We start from the raw sequence: 15,099 nt of genomic DNA on the forward strand, positions 1-15,099 counted from the left end.
CTGATGTGTGACTCCACGCTTGTGGCCTTCGGGGTTTCTCGGTTTCAGAAAGGAAGCGGATGTTGGTTGTGAAGGTTTGTGGTTAGCATCAGCTGTGGGCCGCAGGTTGCTTGCATGTATGTAACAGACAAATCTCCGTGCAGTCAGAGGTTCTTATGGACATTAGGACCTATAACCCTCCCTCAGAAAGAGAGTGGGCTGTGGAATCAGACTCTGAATTCCAACCCCTCTTCTTGCTAACACACCCCAAGTTTTTTTTTTTGAAAGCAGATAGTGGGGAGTTTGTGATTTAAAAAATCTGTTATTTTCAGTTGATTTGCTTGCCAACAACCCTGGTGAAGCTGATTCCTCTTAAGCAGAAAGGACCTTTGCTTAAGGATTTTGTAAAGAACAGTGTGGTCAGCAGAAAAGTGGGTGCCCCTGAAGGTGTTCACATCCTAATCCACAGAACCTTCTACTTTACAGGGCAAAGGAGGAGCGAGGTGGATGATGGGTTCAAGTCCCTAACAGCCAGTGTCAAAGGAGGAAGATGATCTTGGATTGTCTGAATGGGCCAAGCGATATCAAGAGTCCTGGAGAGGACTATTGAGAGTCCCTTAGACTGCAAGGAGACCAAACCAGTCAATCGTCAAGGAAATCAACTCTGAATATTCATCAGAAGGACTGATGCTGAAGCTGAAGCTCCAATACTTTGGCCACCTGATGGGAACAGCCAACTCATTGGAAAAGACCCTGATGCTGGGAAAGATTGAGGGCAGGAGGAGAAGGGGGCGACAGAGGATGAGATGGTTGGATGGTATCACCGACTCAATGGACATGAATGAGTCTCAGCAACCTCTGGGAGATAGGGAAGGACAGGGAAGCCTGCCGTGCTGCAGTCCATGGGGTTGCAGAGAGTCGGACACTACTGAGTGACTGAACAACAACTTCTGCGCTGGCAGGCAGAGTCTTTCCCACTGAGCCAGCAGGGAAGCCCTACCGATGTACTTTTCCCCTTTCTTTTTAAAACGTTAATTTATTTGTTTGTATCAGGTCTTGGTTGCAATCTGTGGGGTCAAGTTTCCTGACCAGGGATGGAACCCGGGGGTCCCCTGCATTGGGAGCTCAGAGTCTTAGCCACTGGACCACCAGGGAAGTCCCCAGTGTACTTTCTGACTCTATGGATTTCACTGACCCATTGGGGTTTTGATTTGCGAGCCCCCTTAATGAATGTAAGGGGCTACTGGTAGTAGCAGAACACAGATGATGCCTCACGAGGCAGATGCGCTGGGACCCTGGGCTGGCAGCAGGAGATAAGCCAGGCTGCCTGGAGCTTGTGTGCAAGTCACGCTATGGCTCCGGCTTGATGAGTGCCAACTAGGGAAAGCCAGGTTGACGGGGGAGGAGGAGAGGGCCCTTCACCCCCACCATCGCACCCTGTGTCCGGCTCCAGCCCCCACCCAAGGCTTCCCTCCTGGGCTGCAGAGCTCAGGACAGGCGAGGAACCATGTCCCCAGTCCTGTCTGCTCTCCTCTGTCTTGGTGAGTCATTCTGGAAAATGCTGAGGGACAGGCACTGGGCTAGGAGACAAAGAATGTTAGTTTTTTTTTTTTTATTGAACCAGGGCAAGAGGTAACTTTCAGGGCAAGAGGCGACCTACAGGCATCACCTCACTTATTTGCTGGGTGGGCAAACTGGGACCCAGGGAGATGCTGCTTGTATGAATTATTCTAGTTTATTCGTGGCTGGGTTGATAAATGAATACAGGTCTCAGAGTGTCGGGCTGCAACCTGTTCCCACTACACCATAGTGTTTTGTTTTTAATTAACTAATTAATTAAAGTGTACTTGATTTACAATGTGTTAGTTTCAGGTGCTCAGCAAAGTGAATCACACACATATATATTATATATGTGTGTATATATGTATTCTTTCTCAGGTTCTTTTCCCTTATAGGTTATTACAAAATATTGAATATTGTTCCCTGTACTCTACAGTAGGTCCTTGTTGTCTTATAATTTTAAATTTTGTTTGAGGTGGATTTGATATCAGTGCTAGATTATAGATTTAGCTTGTCAATATCCCTTTAGGTTCTGGTGCCAACAGTTTTGCCATTTGTGACGATGTGATTGGTCTTGAGGGTATTACGCTAAGCAATATAAGCCAGATAAACAAATATTGCAGGATCCTACTTACACATGGAGTCTCAAAAAGTCAAACCCACAAAAGCAGAGAGTAGCTTGGTGATTGCCCGGGTTGGGGACAAGGGGTTGAGGGTGGAGGTGTGGGTAATGGAGAGGTACATGATATGGGTCAAAAGGTACAAAATTCCACTTATAAGATGAAATCAGTTCTGGGGGTTTAAGTCATAACATGGTGACAATAGTTAACCATTTTATAGCACGTACCTGAAATTTAGATTTCTCACCAGAAAAATACCCCCAAAGATATTTAATTATGTGAGGTGACGGATGTGTTAACTAGCTTGATTGCGGTCATTATTTTACAGCTCATCACGCCATACACCTGGGATATGTAAGAGTTTTATTTGTCAGTCAATCTCAATAACACTGGAGTAAGAGTCTCCTGTAATAGGACTTGTGGGGAGGCTCAGATGCGTTTTTTAAGTCTCCTTCTTATCAAGCTCTATTCTGGGCACGTCTGCGCATGATTTCCTTGTTTCTTCAAAGGAATTTTATCACGGAAAAGGACAGAGGCTCCCGGGGCTAAGCAGGAAGGGAGAGCAGTTGTGTTATCGGGGATAAGAGTGCATACTGTGAAGACAAACTGCCCCTCAGTCACTCATGCCTTTATCCACCCTTGAAAGAACTCACGGAGCTCTTACACATGCATTATTCTGTGCTTTTATTTCCTTTTTGGCTGTGCTGGGTCTTTGCTGCTGCGCGCTGGCTTTCTCTAGTTGTGATGGGGGCTCCTCTCTGGTTGCGGCGCCCAGGCTTCTCATTGCGGTGGCTTCTCTCACTGCAGAGCACAGGCTCCGGGGCCCGCAGGCTTCAGTAGTCTCAGCACCGGGGCTCAGCAGTTGCGGTTCCCAGGCTCTAGAGCAGCGGCTCAGTAGTTGTGGCGCACGGGCTCAGTGCTCCCGGGCACGTGGGATCTTCCCGCATCAGGGATCGAACCCGTGTCTCCTGCACTGGCAGGTGGATTCTTTACCACTGAGCCACCAGGGAAGCCCTACTCTGTCTTTCTAAATAGACACTCATTTAATCCCCATCGCAACCTGATGAAGCAGGGCCTCCTGTTATTCCCATCTCACAGGTGAGAACACAGGCCCAGAGGGATTAAGTAACTTGTTTAAGTCATGCAGCGACAGGCTCAAATACAAACTAAGCAATGTTAGCACCAGATCCACCTGATTTACTGCCAAAATGTGCTGCCAGTGTTTAAATCTACCTCCTGCCAGCTGCAGGACTATGGACCTCATGGGATATACTGTGCAAAAAAAAAAAAAAAATTATTTGTTGTTTATCTGAAATTCAAATTTAACTGTGTTTATTTTTTAATTTTTATTAACTGGCCATGCCACAGGGCTTGTGGGATCTCAGTTCCCTGAGCAGGGATCGAACCTGGGCCCCTGCATTGGAAGGGCAGAGTCCTGGTCACTGGACCACCAGAGGCGTCCCAGGTTGGCTTCTTTCATGTCAATCATGTGCTTGTGTATCTTTGAAAAAAAAAGACACACACACACAATGATGACAAAAGAAAGGGAATACTTGAAACTAACACAAGGTTGTTAATCAACTATCAGTTCAGTTCGGTTCAGTTGTTCAGGCAGTCCGACTCTTTAGGACCCTGTGGACTGCAGCACGCCAGGCCTCCCTGTCCATCACCAACTCCTGGAGTTTACCCAAACTCATGTCCATCGAGTCGGTGATGCGATCCAACCATTTCATCCCCTGTCGTCCCCTTCTCCTCCTGCCTTCAATCTTTCTCAGCATCAGGGTCTTTTCAAATGAGTCAGCTCTTCACATCAGGTGGCCAAAATATTGGAGCTTCAGCTTCAGAATCAGTTCTTCCAATGAATATTCAGGGCTGATTTCCTTTAGGATAGACTGGTTGGATCTCCTTGCTGTCCAAGGGACTCTCAACTATATCCTCAATTAAAAAAAGCAAATGCACACAAGTTTGTCAGCTCAGTGTGCAGCACGCAGGAGATGTGGGTTCACACGACGTCCTGGTGACTGGTCGCTTGCTCCTTCCCCAGGGCTGTGTCTGGGCCAGGTGATATGCGCTCCGGAAGGTGAGTCCAGATCCGTCTTCTGGGTTCAGCCAGTGAGAGGGCAGGAGAGGGGGGACGGCCCGGGACGGGAGGGCTCTGTCGGAAGCTGAGCTTCTCTAGGATTTGCTTCGCTTCCAGGTCCTCTGTCTGAGCCCTCCCTCCAGGCCCTGCCCAGCTCCCTCGTGCCCCTGGGGAGGCCGGTGACCATTCGCTGCCAGGGGCCTCCGGGTGCAGACCTGTACCGCCTGGAGAAGCTGAAATCCGGGAGGTATTTTGACCAGGCGGAGATCTTCATCTCGGAGATGAAAACAGACCAAGCCGGCCGCTACCGCTGCTCCTATCAGATAGGGATGCGCTGGTCCCCTCCCAGCAGCCAGCTGGAGCTGGTTGCTACTGGTAACCGGGGGTGGGCGGGGCTGGACGTGGAGTCTCAGGGCTGCGAGGTCCTCTATTCTGGGCGCCAAGAGGATGAGAGTGGGGGGTGATGAAGACCCTAAACCCAAAGTCCTGGGGTGAGGGAGGGGGGTGGGGATGTTGGGATTAGGGTGGGGCAAGCAAGACGTTGGCCTTGAGTGCCAAATTTAGGGAAGGTGCCCCAAACTCAGTAACCCACATAAATAATATGTTAATGCAATATTAAAAAAACCCAGCCCAAATCAATGCAAAAAATCTAGGATGTTCACAATAGCACAATTTTAAATAAAGACAGATTCCTAGATTGCCATTCCAAGTCACAGCCAAGCCTGACACGAGAGGAAAAAATGTGCCCCCCTCTAGCCACGTTTATGCCTTAAAAAATATTTATTTTGTGGCCACACCCTTGGGGCATGTGGGATCTTAGTTTTCCATCCAGGGGTCCAACCATCTGGCCCCTTCAATGGAAAGGTTGAGTTTTAACCACCTCTCTCTCTCTCTTTTATCCCCCCCACCCCAGTTTTAATATTTTTTAATTGAAGTATACTTGATTTACAATGCTGTTAATTTCTGCTGTACAGCAAAGTGCTCCAGTTATATGTATATTTTTTTGAAAAATATTTTTCCACTATGGTTTATCATAGGGTATTGAATATAGTTCTCTGTGCTGTACAGTAGTAGAACCTTGTTGTTTATCCATCCTATATGTAAAGGCTTATATCTGCTAGCCCCCACCTCCTGCTCCGTGGCTCTCCCAACCCTCTTTCCCGTGGCAACCGCCAGCCTGTGCTCTGTGTCCACGAGTCTGTTTCTATTTCATAGACAGGCTCCTTTGTGTCACATTTTAGGTCCCACACGTAATTGATATCATGTGCTATTTGTCTTCTCTGTCTAACTTACTTCACTTCGAATGATTGTCTCCAGTTGCACATGGCATGTTGTTGCAAATGGCGTTATTCCACTCTTTTTCTGGGCTATGTAGTATTCCATCGTATATGTGGGTCGCATCTTCTTTATCCATTCCTCTGTCGATGCATATTTAGGCTGTCTCCATGTCTTAGCTATTGTCAGTATTGCTGCTGTGAACACAAGGGTGTGTGTATCTTTTTGAGCTAGAGTTTCGTCTGGGTATGTGGGAGAGGGATTGCTGGATCATATGGTGGGTAATTCTATTTCTAGTTTTCTGAGGAACCTCCATACTGTTTTCCACAGTGGCCACCGTCTTTAATACTAAAGTTCTCTCCTTTCCCAGAAAGTTTCCCCAAGCCCTCGCTCTCAGCCCAGCCCAGCACGTCGGTGCCCGCAGGAGTGACCGTGACTCTGCGCTGTCAGAGCCAATATGGTTTTGACCAATTTGCTCTCTACAAGGAGGGGGACACCAGGCCCTTCAAGACACCGGAGAGGTGGTACCGGGCAGACTTCCCCATCGTCACGGTGACTGCCGCCCACAGTGGAATCTACCGATGCTATAGCTTTTCCAGCGCACATCCATACCTGTGGTCAGCCCCCAGCGACCCCCTGGAGCTTGTGGTCACAGGTCAGGGGTACAGACAAAACCTTTTCTCCAGCCTTGGAAGTCCCTGATGGAAGTTTACAGGGGAGGGAGCATGGGGAGTCAGCGGCTTTGGAGGGTGTTTGAGTGTCTGGGTGCTTCTGTAACAAGTGACCACAAGTTCGCTGGCTTAAATTTCACAAATGGATGACCTTACAGTTCTGGAAGTCAGAAGTGTGAAATGGGTCCTGCAGGGAAAAAACCAAGGTGTCAGCCAGCCTTCCTTCTGGAAGCTCAAGGGGAGAATTCATTTCTGGTGCCTTCTCCAGCTTCTAGAATCACCTGTATCTCTTGGCTCCCACGGTCCCTTCCTTCATCATCCAAGCCAGTTTCATAGCATTTTCTAATCTTTCTCTTTCTCTCTGACTCTTCCACCTTCCTGCTTCGCTCTTAGGCTTTTAAGGACCTTTGTAATTGGACCCACTCAGATAATCCAGGATGGTCGTCCCAGCCCAAGATTTTCCATTTTTTAAAAAATGTGTATTGGAGTATAGTTGATTTACAGGGCTTCTCACCTAGTGTGGTGCTAGTGGTAAAGAACCTGCCTGCTAATGCAGGACTCACGTTCGATCACTGGGTTGGGAAGATCCCCTGGAGGATCCCACACCAGTATTTGTGCTTGGAGAATCCCCATGGGCACATAAGCCTGGTGGGCTACAGTCCACCAGGTTGCAAAGAGTTGGACACGACTGAAGTGACTTAGCACACGCGCATGTGGTTGATTCACAATATGGCGTTAACTTTAGGTGTACAGCAAAGCGAATGAGTTACATGTATATATACATATACATGCATATATTCACTTTTACATTAATTAATCAGTTTTTATTTAAAAATTTTAATTTATGTATTTTTTTCTTTTTTTTGGCTGCACCTTGTGGCATGCAGGATCTTGGTTCCCTGACCAGGGACTGAGCTTGCACCCCCTGCAGTGGAAGCCTGGAGAAAGTGAAAGCCAGGAAGAGGAAAATTGAATTCTGTTTTAATTTGAATGCTATGAATAGTGCCTGGGTATCATTGCCTGGGTGATTGGTCTGGGTAAACAAGCAGATAGCAAGGGTCATGGGAGAGGGAAGGGGCTGTTTTTTCCCTTGGCAGTCCCCATTTGTCCCCACATAGGATGCCTGTCTTTCTCTGGACATAGTCCACGGTTTTTGCCTCCTCATCTGGTTCCCAGGAGACAAAAGCCACTTTTGTTCCCAGGATCTGTAAGACGGCAGGTCACAGGGATCCAGAAGAAGGGACAGGACTGTAGTTTGGAAAGTAGGGAAGGCAGCTACAGGGATCGTCGTTCATTAGCTCCAGAATGTGCTAGGTGCGCCTTTCAAACGCTGTTTAAGACTCACCGCAGTCCAGTGGTGGAAGCGTCCGTATTTTTAGTTTCCAGGTGAGGAAACGGGTGTGCTCAGGAACCACACATAACAGTGCACAGATCGCTCTCTCTTTTTTTTTCTGATTTCTCAGGGGCCTCTGTGACCCCCACCTGGCTGCCCACGGAGCCACCTTCCGCTGCAACAGGTAGGTTTCGGAGCATTCACCCTGTGTCTGTGGTACACAGGCACAGGAACCCCGTTATCCTTTTCCTCTTAGTCTAGAGCTCTCGATTTACTTGAATACTGGAGTGGGTTGCCATTTCCCCCTCCAGGGGATCTTCTTACATAATTACAGCACAACAGAAAAACCAGAAATCTGACATTGGCACAGTATATACGTATAGTTCTATGTCAATTCATCACAAAGATTCACGTAACTACCACTGCATTCAAACTACTGTTCCAAGCGAAGAAAACAAAAAGCTCTCTTCCATCCTCACAAAGATATTCTCAAGGTCCCACCTTTATAGACACCTCTCCCCTCCCATGATCCCTACTACTGCTGCTGCTGCTAAGTCGCTTCAGTCGTGTCTGACTCTGTGCGACCCCATAGGTGGCAGCCCACCAGGCTTCCCCATCCCTGGGATTCTCCAGGCAAGAACACTGGAGTGGGTTGCCATTTCCTTCTCCATGCATGAAAGTAAAAAGTGAAAGTGAAGTCACTCAGTCGTGTCCAACCCTCAGTGACCCCACGGACTGCAGCCTACCAGGCTCCTCTGTCCATGGATTTTCCAGGCAAGAGTACTGGAGTGGGGTGCCATCGCCTGATCCCTAACCCCTGGCTAATTTGTTCTTCCTAGATTTAATTTTGTCATTTTGATAATGTTACATATAAACGGAATCATACAACATGGGACTTTTTGAGATTGTCTCCACCATCCCCCCATCATAATACTCGATGGACATGAGTTTGAGCAAGCTCCAGGAGTTGGTGATGGACAGGGAAGTCTGGCGTGCTGTAGTCTATGGCGTTGCAGAGTCGGACATAACTGAGTGACTGAACTGAACTGACCATAATACCCCTGAGATTTTTCCAAGTTGTTGCATGAATCAATAGTGCTACCTTTTTTCAAAGAAAATTAAAAAAAAAATTATTTGTCCTCGGCTGTGCTGGGTCTTTACTGCTGAATGGGCTTTTTTTCTGGATGTGGAGAGCGGTGGCTACCCTCTAGTCGTGACACACGGGCTTCTCATTGTGGTGGCTTCTCTTGTTTCCGAGCATGGGCTCTAGAGCACGTGGGCTTCAGTAGTTGCAGCTTCTAGGCTCTAGAGCACAGGCTCAATAGTTGTAGCACAGGGGCTTAACTGCTCCACAGTATGTGGGATCTTTCTGGACCTGGGATCGAACCCAGGTCTCCTGCATTGCAGGCAGATTCTTTACCACAGAGCCAACAGGGAAGCCCTCACCCTCAGTATATACAGTCAAGAAAATTTAAAAAAGTGTATTCACACAGAAGCTTATATGTGAAAGTTCATATAGTAGCAGAATTCACAACAGCCCCAACGTGGAAGTAACCCAATGTCCATCAGCGGATGAATGGAGCTGTTTCTCAGGAAGCCACTCAGAAGTAGAAAACGGGTTTATCTTGGGCTTTCTGAGATTGTCTTTCCTCCGTGTCTGTGCAGTGTGTGGTAGATGAATGAGTTCCAGGAAGATCGGATAGCTCAGAAGGGGCGAGGGGAGTAGGGACTCACGAAACAGACCCGGCACTACCCACTTTCTTATAATCGTCTTGCTTAGAATTCACAGAAGCCTCCAGGAAACTGAACCACTCGATTGCTAAGGAAGCCTCCACAACTGGTGAGTAACCAGGCACTCCGAGCTCGCTCTTCCGTCATCTGAGGCTGTCAGCTTTCAGGCTGCTTCTCAAAACCACCTGACTCTTCCCAGGAAAGTCCTCGATTTGAGGGCGAGGGTCGGGTGGAGATGGGCTCTGAGCTCGGGGGCAGAGGAACATTCTGGGAAACGTGGCTGCTTCCAAGATGGCGGCACCGAGGCTACCATGGGGACACCATTACTTATCCCGACACTGGGCTCTTCTTCTTTTCTAAATTTACTTTTAATTGAGGGACAACTGCTTTACAATGACATGTTGGTTTCTGCTGTACAACAACGTGAATCAGCTATACACATGTCCCCTCCCTCTTGAGCCTCCCTCCCGCTCCCAACACTGTGATGTTCTTTTTCTTTTGGACTTTCTCTCACTTAGTGTGTTGCCACAAGAACTCTTCTACATGGGTAGTAAGTTCTGAATTTTTTTTTTCTTTATTTGTTGGCTGGGCTGCACGGGATCAAACAGGGATCAGACTCACGCCCTCTGCACTGGAAGTGCAGGGTCTGAACCACTGGACCCTCAGGGAAATCCCGTTGGTGTGCTCTTCCAACTTGGCTCTGATCGATGTGTGTAGCCTTGTTGCCATTGCTTCCAGGCACGGTCCTGTGCTTCAGCCCCGCGTAGATCGTAGTTCCCTGGACACAGTACATCCTCCAGTCCAGTGCAGTTATGTGTCCCTCCCACTGTTGTGCTCTTTGCCCTTGGCTTCTCTAGGGAGAGTCTCCTTTTCCTTCAAGACAGAAAACCTTGGCAGATTCCCTGAGGATTCCTTAGCTATCTTCATGGGGTCCACACACTTTAGGTTCCTGATTCCAGCAGGTTCTTTCCAAGACTCTGAGGAGATTCCTCTCCATCCTATGTTCAAAACCCTTCTTGGTCCCCAGTCACTCTCAGGAGGAGTAGGAAAATTGACCCATAGCTATTAAGTCATTTGCCAGATGGTAAAGAATCTACTTGTAATGCAGGACACCTGGGTTTGATTCCCGGGTCGGGATGATCCCTGGAGAAGGCAATGGCAACCCACTCCAGTATTCTTGCCTGGAGAATTCCATGGACAGAGGAGCCTGATGAGCTACAGTCCATGGGGTCGCAAAGAGTCAGACGTGGCTGAGTGACTAACATTGTCATTCTATCCACATCTAATAAGTGATGAGTCTGAGGTTCCAATCCAAACACTCTGATTCTGCAGTTCATGTTGTTGACTCAGTCATGTCTGACTCTTTGCAACCCCGTGGACTGTAGCTTACCAGGCTCCACTGTCCATGGGATTTCTCAGCCAAGAATACTGGTATGGGTTGGCATTTCCCCCTCCAGGGGATCTTTCCAATCCAGGAATTGAACTCGTGTCTCCTGCATTGGCAGGCTTTTTTTTTTTTTTTTTTTTTTACCACCTAGCCATCAGAGAAGCCCTTTGTAGTTCACACGGTTCTTAAAAACCTGGAATTCTGCCCCTCAGTGCAGCTGTTCAGGATTGGGTAGAAACAGGGGTAGAAGAGATGGTTCCACCTCTTTACACTTATTGTTTTTGATTCCCAGAAGCTTCTAGGAATATCACTGTCCTTCCAAAGGAGTCAGACCCTCCAACTGGTGAGTAAGTGTCCTTCTCTGGACCAACTTCCTGCCCCCTCTAGCCCATGTCTTTACCCCAAATTGGGTGCTTTCCCTGCAAAGAAGCTGCAGTTCTCTGGTCTTGGGTTCTGGTGTGTCAGCTAAGAAGGGGAGGAGTAGTGTTAGCACATGGAGCTCAGAATTGGGCAAAGACCAGTGTGAAGGTGGAAATTATCTAAAAGGTCAGAGGAAGGGAAATTTCATCTCTGCACCACCCCTTATGATAGTCTCCTCTTCCACAATCAGCCAAACCACCAGGTAGTGTCTGTGTGTGGGAAGTTGTATCAGAGGCCTGTGAGGGGGTGAGTGGAAGACATGCTACTCAAAGGATGGGGCTTATCTAGTCCTGATGCTTGGTGAAGACGAGAGGAATCCTTGAGGAAGGAGGTGGGCATCCTAGCTTGTTATTCTTCAGTTGTGTCTGACTCTTTGCAGCCCCATGGACTGCAGCATGCCAGGCTTCACTGTCCTTCAGCATCTCCTGGAGTTTGCTCAGACTCATGTCCATGGAGTTGGTGATGCCATCCAACCATCTCATCCTCTGTCATCCCCTTCTCCTCCTGCCCTCAATCTTTCCCGGCATCAGGGTCTTTTCTAATGAGTCAGTTCTTTGCATCTGGTGGCCAAAATATTGGAGTTTCAGTTTCAGCATCAGTCCTCCCAATGAATATTCACAGTTGATATCCTTTAGGGTTGACTGGGTTGATCTCCTTGCAGTCCAAGGACTCTCAAGAGTCTTCTCCAACACCACAGTTCAAAAGCATCAGTTCTTCAGCACTCAGCTTTCTTTGTGGTCCAACTCTCACATCCATACATGACTACTGGAAAAACCATAGATTTGACTAGACAGACCTTTGTTTGCAAAGTAATGTCTCTGTTTGTTAATATGCTGTCTAGGTTTGTCATAGCTTTTCTAGCTAGCGGAGAGTAATAGGTTTTCAGATGAAGGATTTGGCTGTGACAAACCCAGTATGTGGCTTGGAGTGGGTTCTGGAGAGGAGCTTTGTTTGTTTGCTTGCTTACTATTTATTTATGATTTTTATTTTTGACTGGGCTGCTTCTTAGTTGCAGCTTGAGGCATCTTTGATATGGCACGTGGTTTTCTCTCTGGTTGTGGTGCTTGGGCTCAGTAGTCAAGCCTCACAGGCTCGTGGCATGTGGGACCTTAGTCTCCTGACCAGGGATCCAGCCTGTGTCCCCCTGCATTGGAAGGCAGATTTTAAACCACTGGACCACCAGGGGAGCCCCAAGATTATTATCATTATTTTTTTGGATATGGACCACTTTTAAAGTCTTCATTGTATTGCTTCTGTTTTAGGTTTTGGTTTTTTGGCTTTGAGGGATCTTAGCTCCCCAACCAGGGATTGAACCTGCATCCCTGGCATTGGAAGGTCAAGTCTTAACCCCTGGATCACCAGGGAAGTCCCTTTGGAGCTGGGCTTTTATCATCTGCTCCTGTCTCTTCTTGTTCCTCTAGGTCTTGCCCTCCAGCACTACACCAAGGGCAATCTGGCCCGGATATGCCTTGGGGCTGTGATTCTAATTCTCCTGGTGGGGCTTCTGGCAGAAGACTGGCACAGCCGAAGGAAACCTCCAATGATGCACCGGATCAGAGCTGCACACAGGCCACTCCCACCCCTCCCACAGACCCAGAAACCAAAGGGTCGGCAGGATAGGGGTCGACCAGATGGTCACAACCGAGGCTTCCGTCACTAGAATCTCAGGCTTGGTTGCGTCTTGGTCATGCGAGTGGGGAGGGGACCTAGCGTGAGTGGACTATGAGAGCCACAGTCTACTCACTGTTGTCTTGCTCACTGCCTTTTTTTTTTTTGGGGGGGGGCGGACTGCGAGGCATGCGGGGATTTTAGTTTTGTAACCAGGGATTGAACCCACACCCCCTGCATTGGAAAGAAGAGTCTTAACCACTAGACCACCAGGGAAGTCCCTCCAGACGGACTAATTTTTTTTTTCATTCTATTTATTTTTAATTGGAGGATAATTGCTTTACAATGTTGTGTTGGTCTGTGCCATACAGCAACCTGAATCAGCCATAGGTATACACATGTCCCCTCCCTCTTGAACCTTCCTCCCACCTCCCACCCCTCTAGTTGTCACAGAGCACCAGTTTGAGCTCCCTGCGTCATACAGCAAATTCCCACTGGCTATCGGTTTTACGCGTGGTAGGGTATGTGTTTCAGGGCTGCTCTCTCAGTTCGTCCCACCCTCTTTTCCCCACTGAGGATTGACTTCTGACGTCACCCACTCTCACAGCTGATCCAATCCATCCTCTGCCCAAAACTCTCCCATGTGTCCCCATTGCCCACCTGCCTTGTGTTTTTTTAAAAAAATTCTATTGACGTATAGTTAATTTACAATGTTGTGTTAGTTTCTGGTATGCAGGAAAGTGAATCAGTTCCTGAGGTTTTTTTTTCTTTTTCTGATTATCCCCAAATGTAACCCTCATGCTAACACTGTCTTAAGCTACAGTCTGAAAAAACATCTTTTTGTTTCTTGGGTTGTACCTGACTCTTTCAGGCTTTTGGGTCTTCTACTGTTTCCCCTTTGAACATAATAATAATTATAAGCAGCATGTTAATGACTTGCCTTTATATTAGAAAAAAAGTCCAAAGTCCTAAGCTTATCCTAAAGGTTTGGATAGGTAAATCCATAGAGACAGAAGATGGACTGGTGGTTGACAGGGGTTGAGGCAAGGAAGGAATAGGGAGTAATTACTTGTTGATAAGTCGCTAAGTCGTGTCTGACTCTTTTTGACCCCATGGACTGCAGCACACCAGGCTTCCCTGTCCTTCACTGTCTCCCGGAGTTTGCTCAGATTCATGTCCATTGAGTTGATGATGCCATCCATCCAACCATCTCATCCTCTGGCACCCCCCTTCTCTTTGTGCCTTTGATCTTTCCTAGCATCAGGGTAATTACTTAATCAGTGATTTTTTTTTTTTCTTATTTTGCAATGATGAAAACCTTTTGCAACTAGGTAGAAGTGGTGGTTTTATAACAAAGCGTACTAAATGGCACTGGGTTGTTCACCTTAAAGTGGTAAATTTTATTTTACATGAATTTCACCTTAATAAAAAGGAAAAAAAAAAACCCAAACCAACCCAACTTTACTCCCTGACATCCATCCCTGTCTGTGTGGGGTCACTTGTCCTAGGGAGGTAAGTGACATGTCAGAAATACTTCCCTTTTCCTGTTGCCAGACTGCGGCACCTAGCTGGGTGCCCTCCTGCTAAACAGAAGCCTCTCTGTTGCTGACACAGTCTTCAATGAAGTCCAGTCTGGCTCTCCCATGAATATGACTCTGGTACACATCTGGGGTTCCAGTTCCTACCAGAGTGAACCTCAGACCCTGACTTTGTTAGGGAACTTCCCCCAGGAGCTGTGATGAAGATTGGCAAGATCTGGCCCCTCCCCCAACACTGCCAGCCTGGCGACTCTGAGCTCAGAGCCCACCCCCAGTGTGCCCTCTGTGCCACTTGGGCTAGAGGAACTATCTAGAAGGAAGTAAGGTTTGGAAGAAAAAAAATAAGTGCTTAATAAAAAAGTAATTCTTATAGAAAATAACATTAAAAGGAATATATAGATGTATATATCACTGAGTCACTTTGCTGTACAGCAGAAATTAATACACCAATGTAAATCAACTATACTTCAATGAAAAGCAAAGCAAAAAATAAAGGTTCTAATAAAAAAGTAATTCTTGTACTGTTGCTTTAAGGAATTTGGGGTTTCTGTATGTCACAAGGGAATTCTGGGGGCTGTAAGAAGAGCTATGCATACCATGAAGTTCTGTTTTCTGTGGAATCATTAAATTAACATGGAATCATTAAAAGTTAATCAGAGCAATGATGGGATCATGCATGTGCTTCATGTATGTGTGTGTTAGCTGCTCAGTCGTGTCTGACTCTTTGCGACCCCATGGACTGTAGCCCACCAGGCTCCGCTGTCCATGCAAGAAAACTAGAGTGGAGGATTTCCTCCTCCAGGGGATCTTCCTGACCCAGGGATTGAACTCTGGTTTCCTGCCTTGCAGGCAGATCCTTTACCTTCTGAGCCACCAGGGAAGGCCATTGAAGCACCT

The 15,099-nt window shown here is 47.4% G+C and overlaps 1 protein-coding gene across 1 annotated transcript; it reads left to right on the top strand.

Annotated features, from left to right (window-relative positions):
• Nucleotides 1-1,486: 1,486 nt before the first annotated feature.
• Nucleotides 1,487-12,716, top strand: GP6 (glycoprotein VI platelet). The gene is made up of 8 exons (XM_052656257.1): nt 1,487-1,520; nt 4,204-4,239; nt 4,357-4,614; nt 5,885-6,169; nt 7,649-7,702; nt 9,299-9,358; nt 10,929-10,979; nt 12,478-12,716. The coding sequence occupies exons 1-8, from the start codon at nt 1,487-1,489 to the stop codon at nt 12,714-12,716; spliced, it is 1,017 nt and encodes a 338-aa protein (XP_052512217.1).
• The last annotated feature ends 2,383 nt before the right edge of the window (nt 12,717-15,099 follow it).

This window comes from Budorcas taxicolor, chromosome 18, assembly GCF_023091745.1.
Source record: "Budorcas taxicolor isolate Tak-1 chromosome 18, Takin1.1, whole genome shotgun sequence".
In the NCBI taxonomy this organism is placed as follows: Eukaryota; Metazoa; Chordata; class Mammalia; order Artiodactyla; family Bovidae; genus Budorcas; species Budorcas taxicolor.

What these genes read in the sequence shown, in the direction of transcription:
- GP6 (XM_052656257.1), top strand. Translation starts at nt 1,487, where the DNA reads ATGTCCCCAGTCCTGTCTGCTCTCCTCTGTCTTG. An exon ending in GGTGATATGCGCTCCGGAAG is followed by an intron (nt 4,240 to 4,356) that starts GTGAGTCCAGAT and finishes CTTCGCTTCCAG; the next exon opens with GTCCTCTGTCTGAGCCCTCC. An exon ending in GGAGTCAGACCCTCCAACTG is followed by an intron (nt 10,980 to 12,477) that starts GTGAGTAAGTGT and finishes TTGTTCCTCTAG; the next exon opens with GTCTTGCCCTCCAGCACTAC.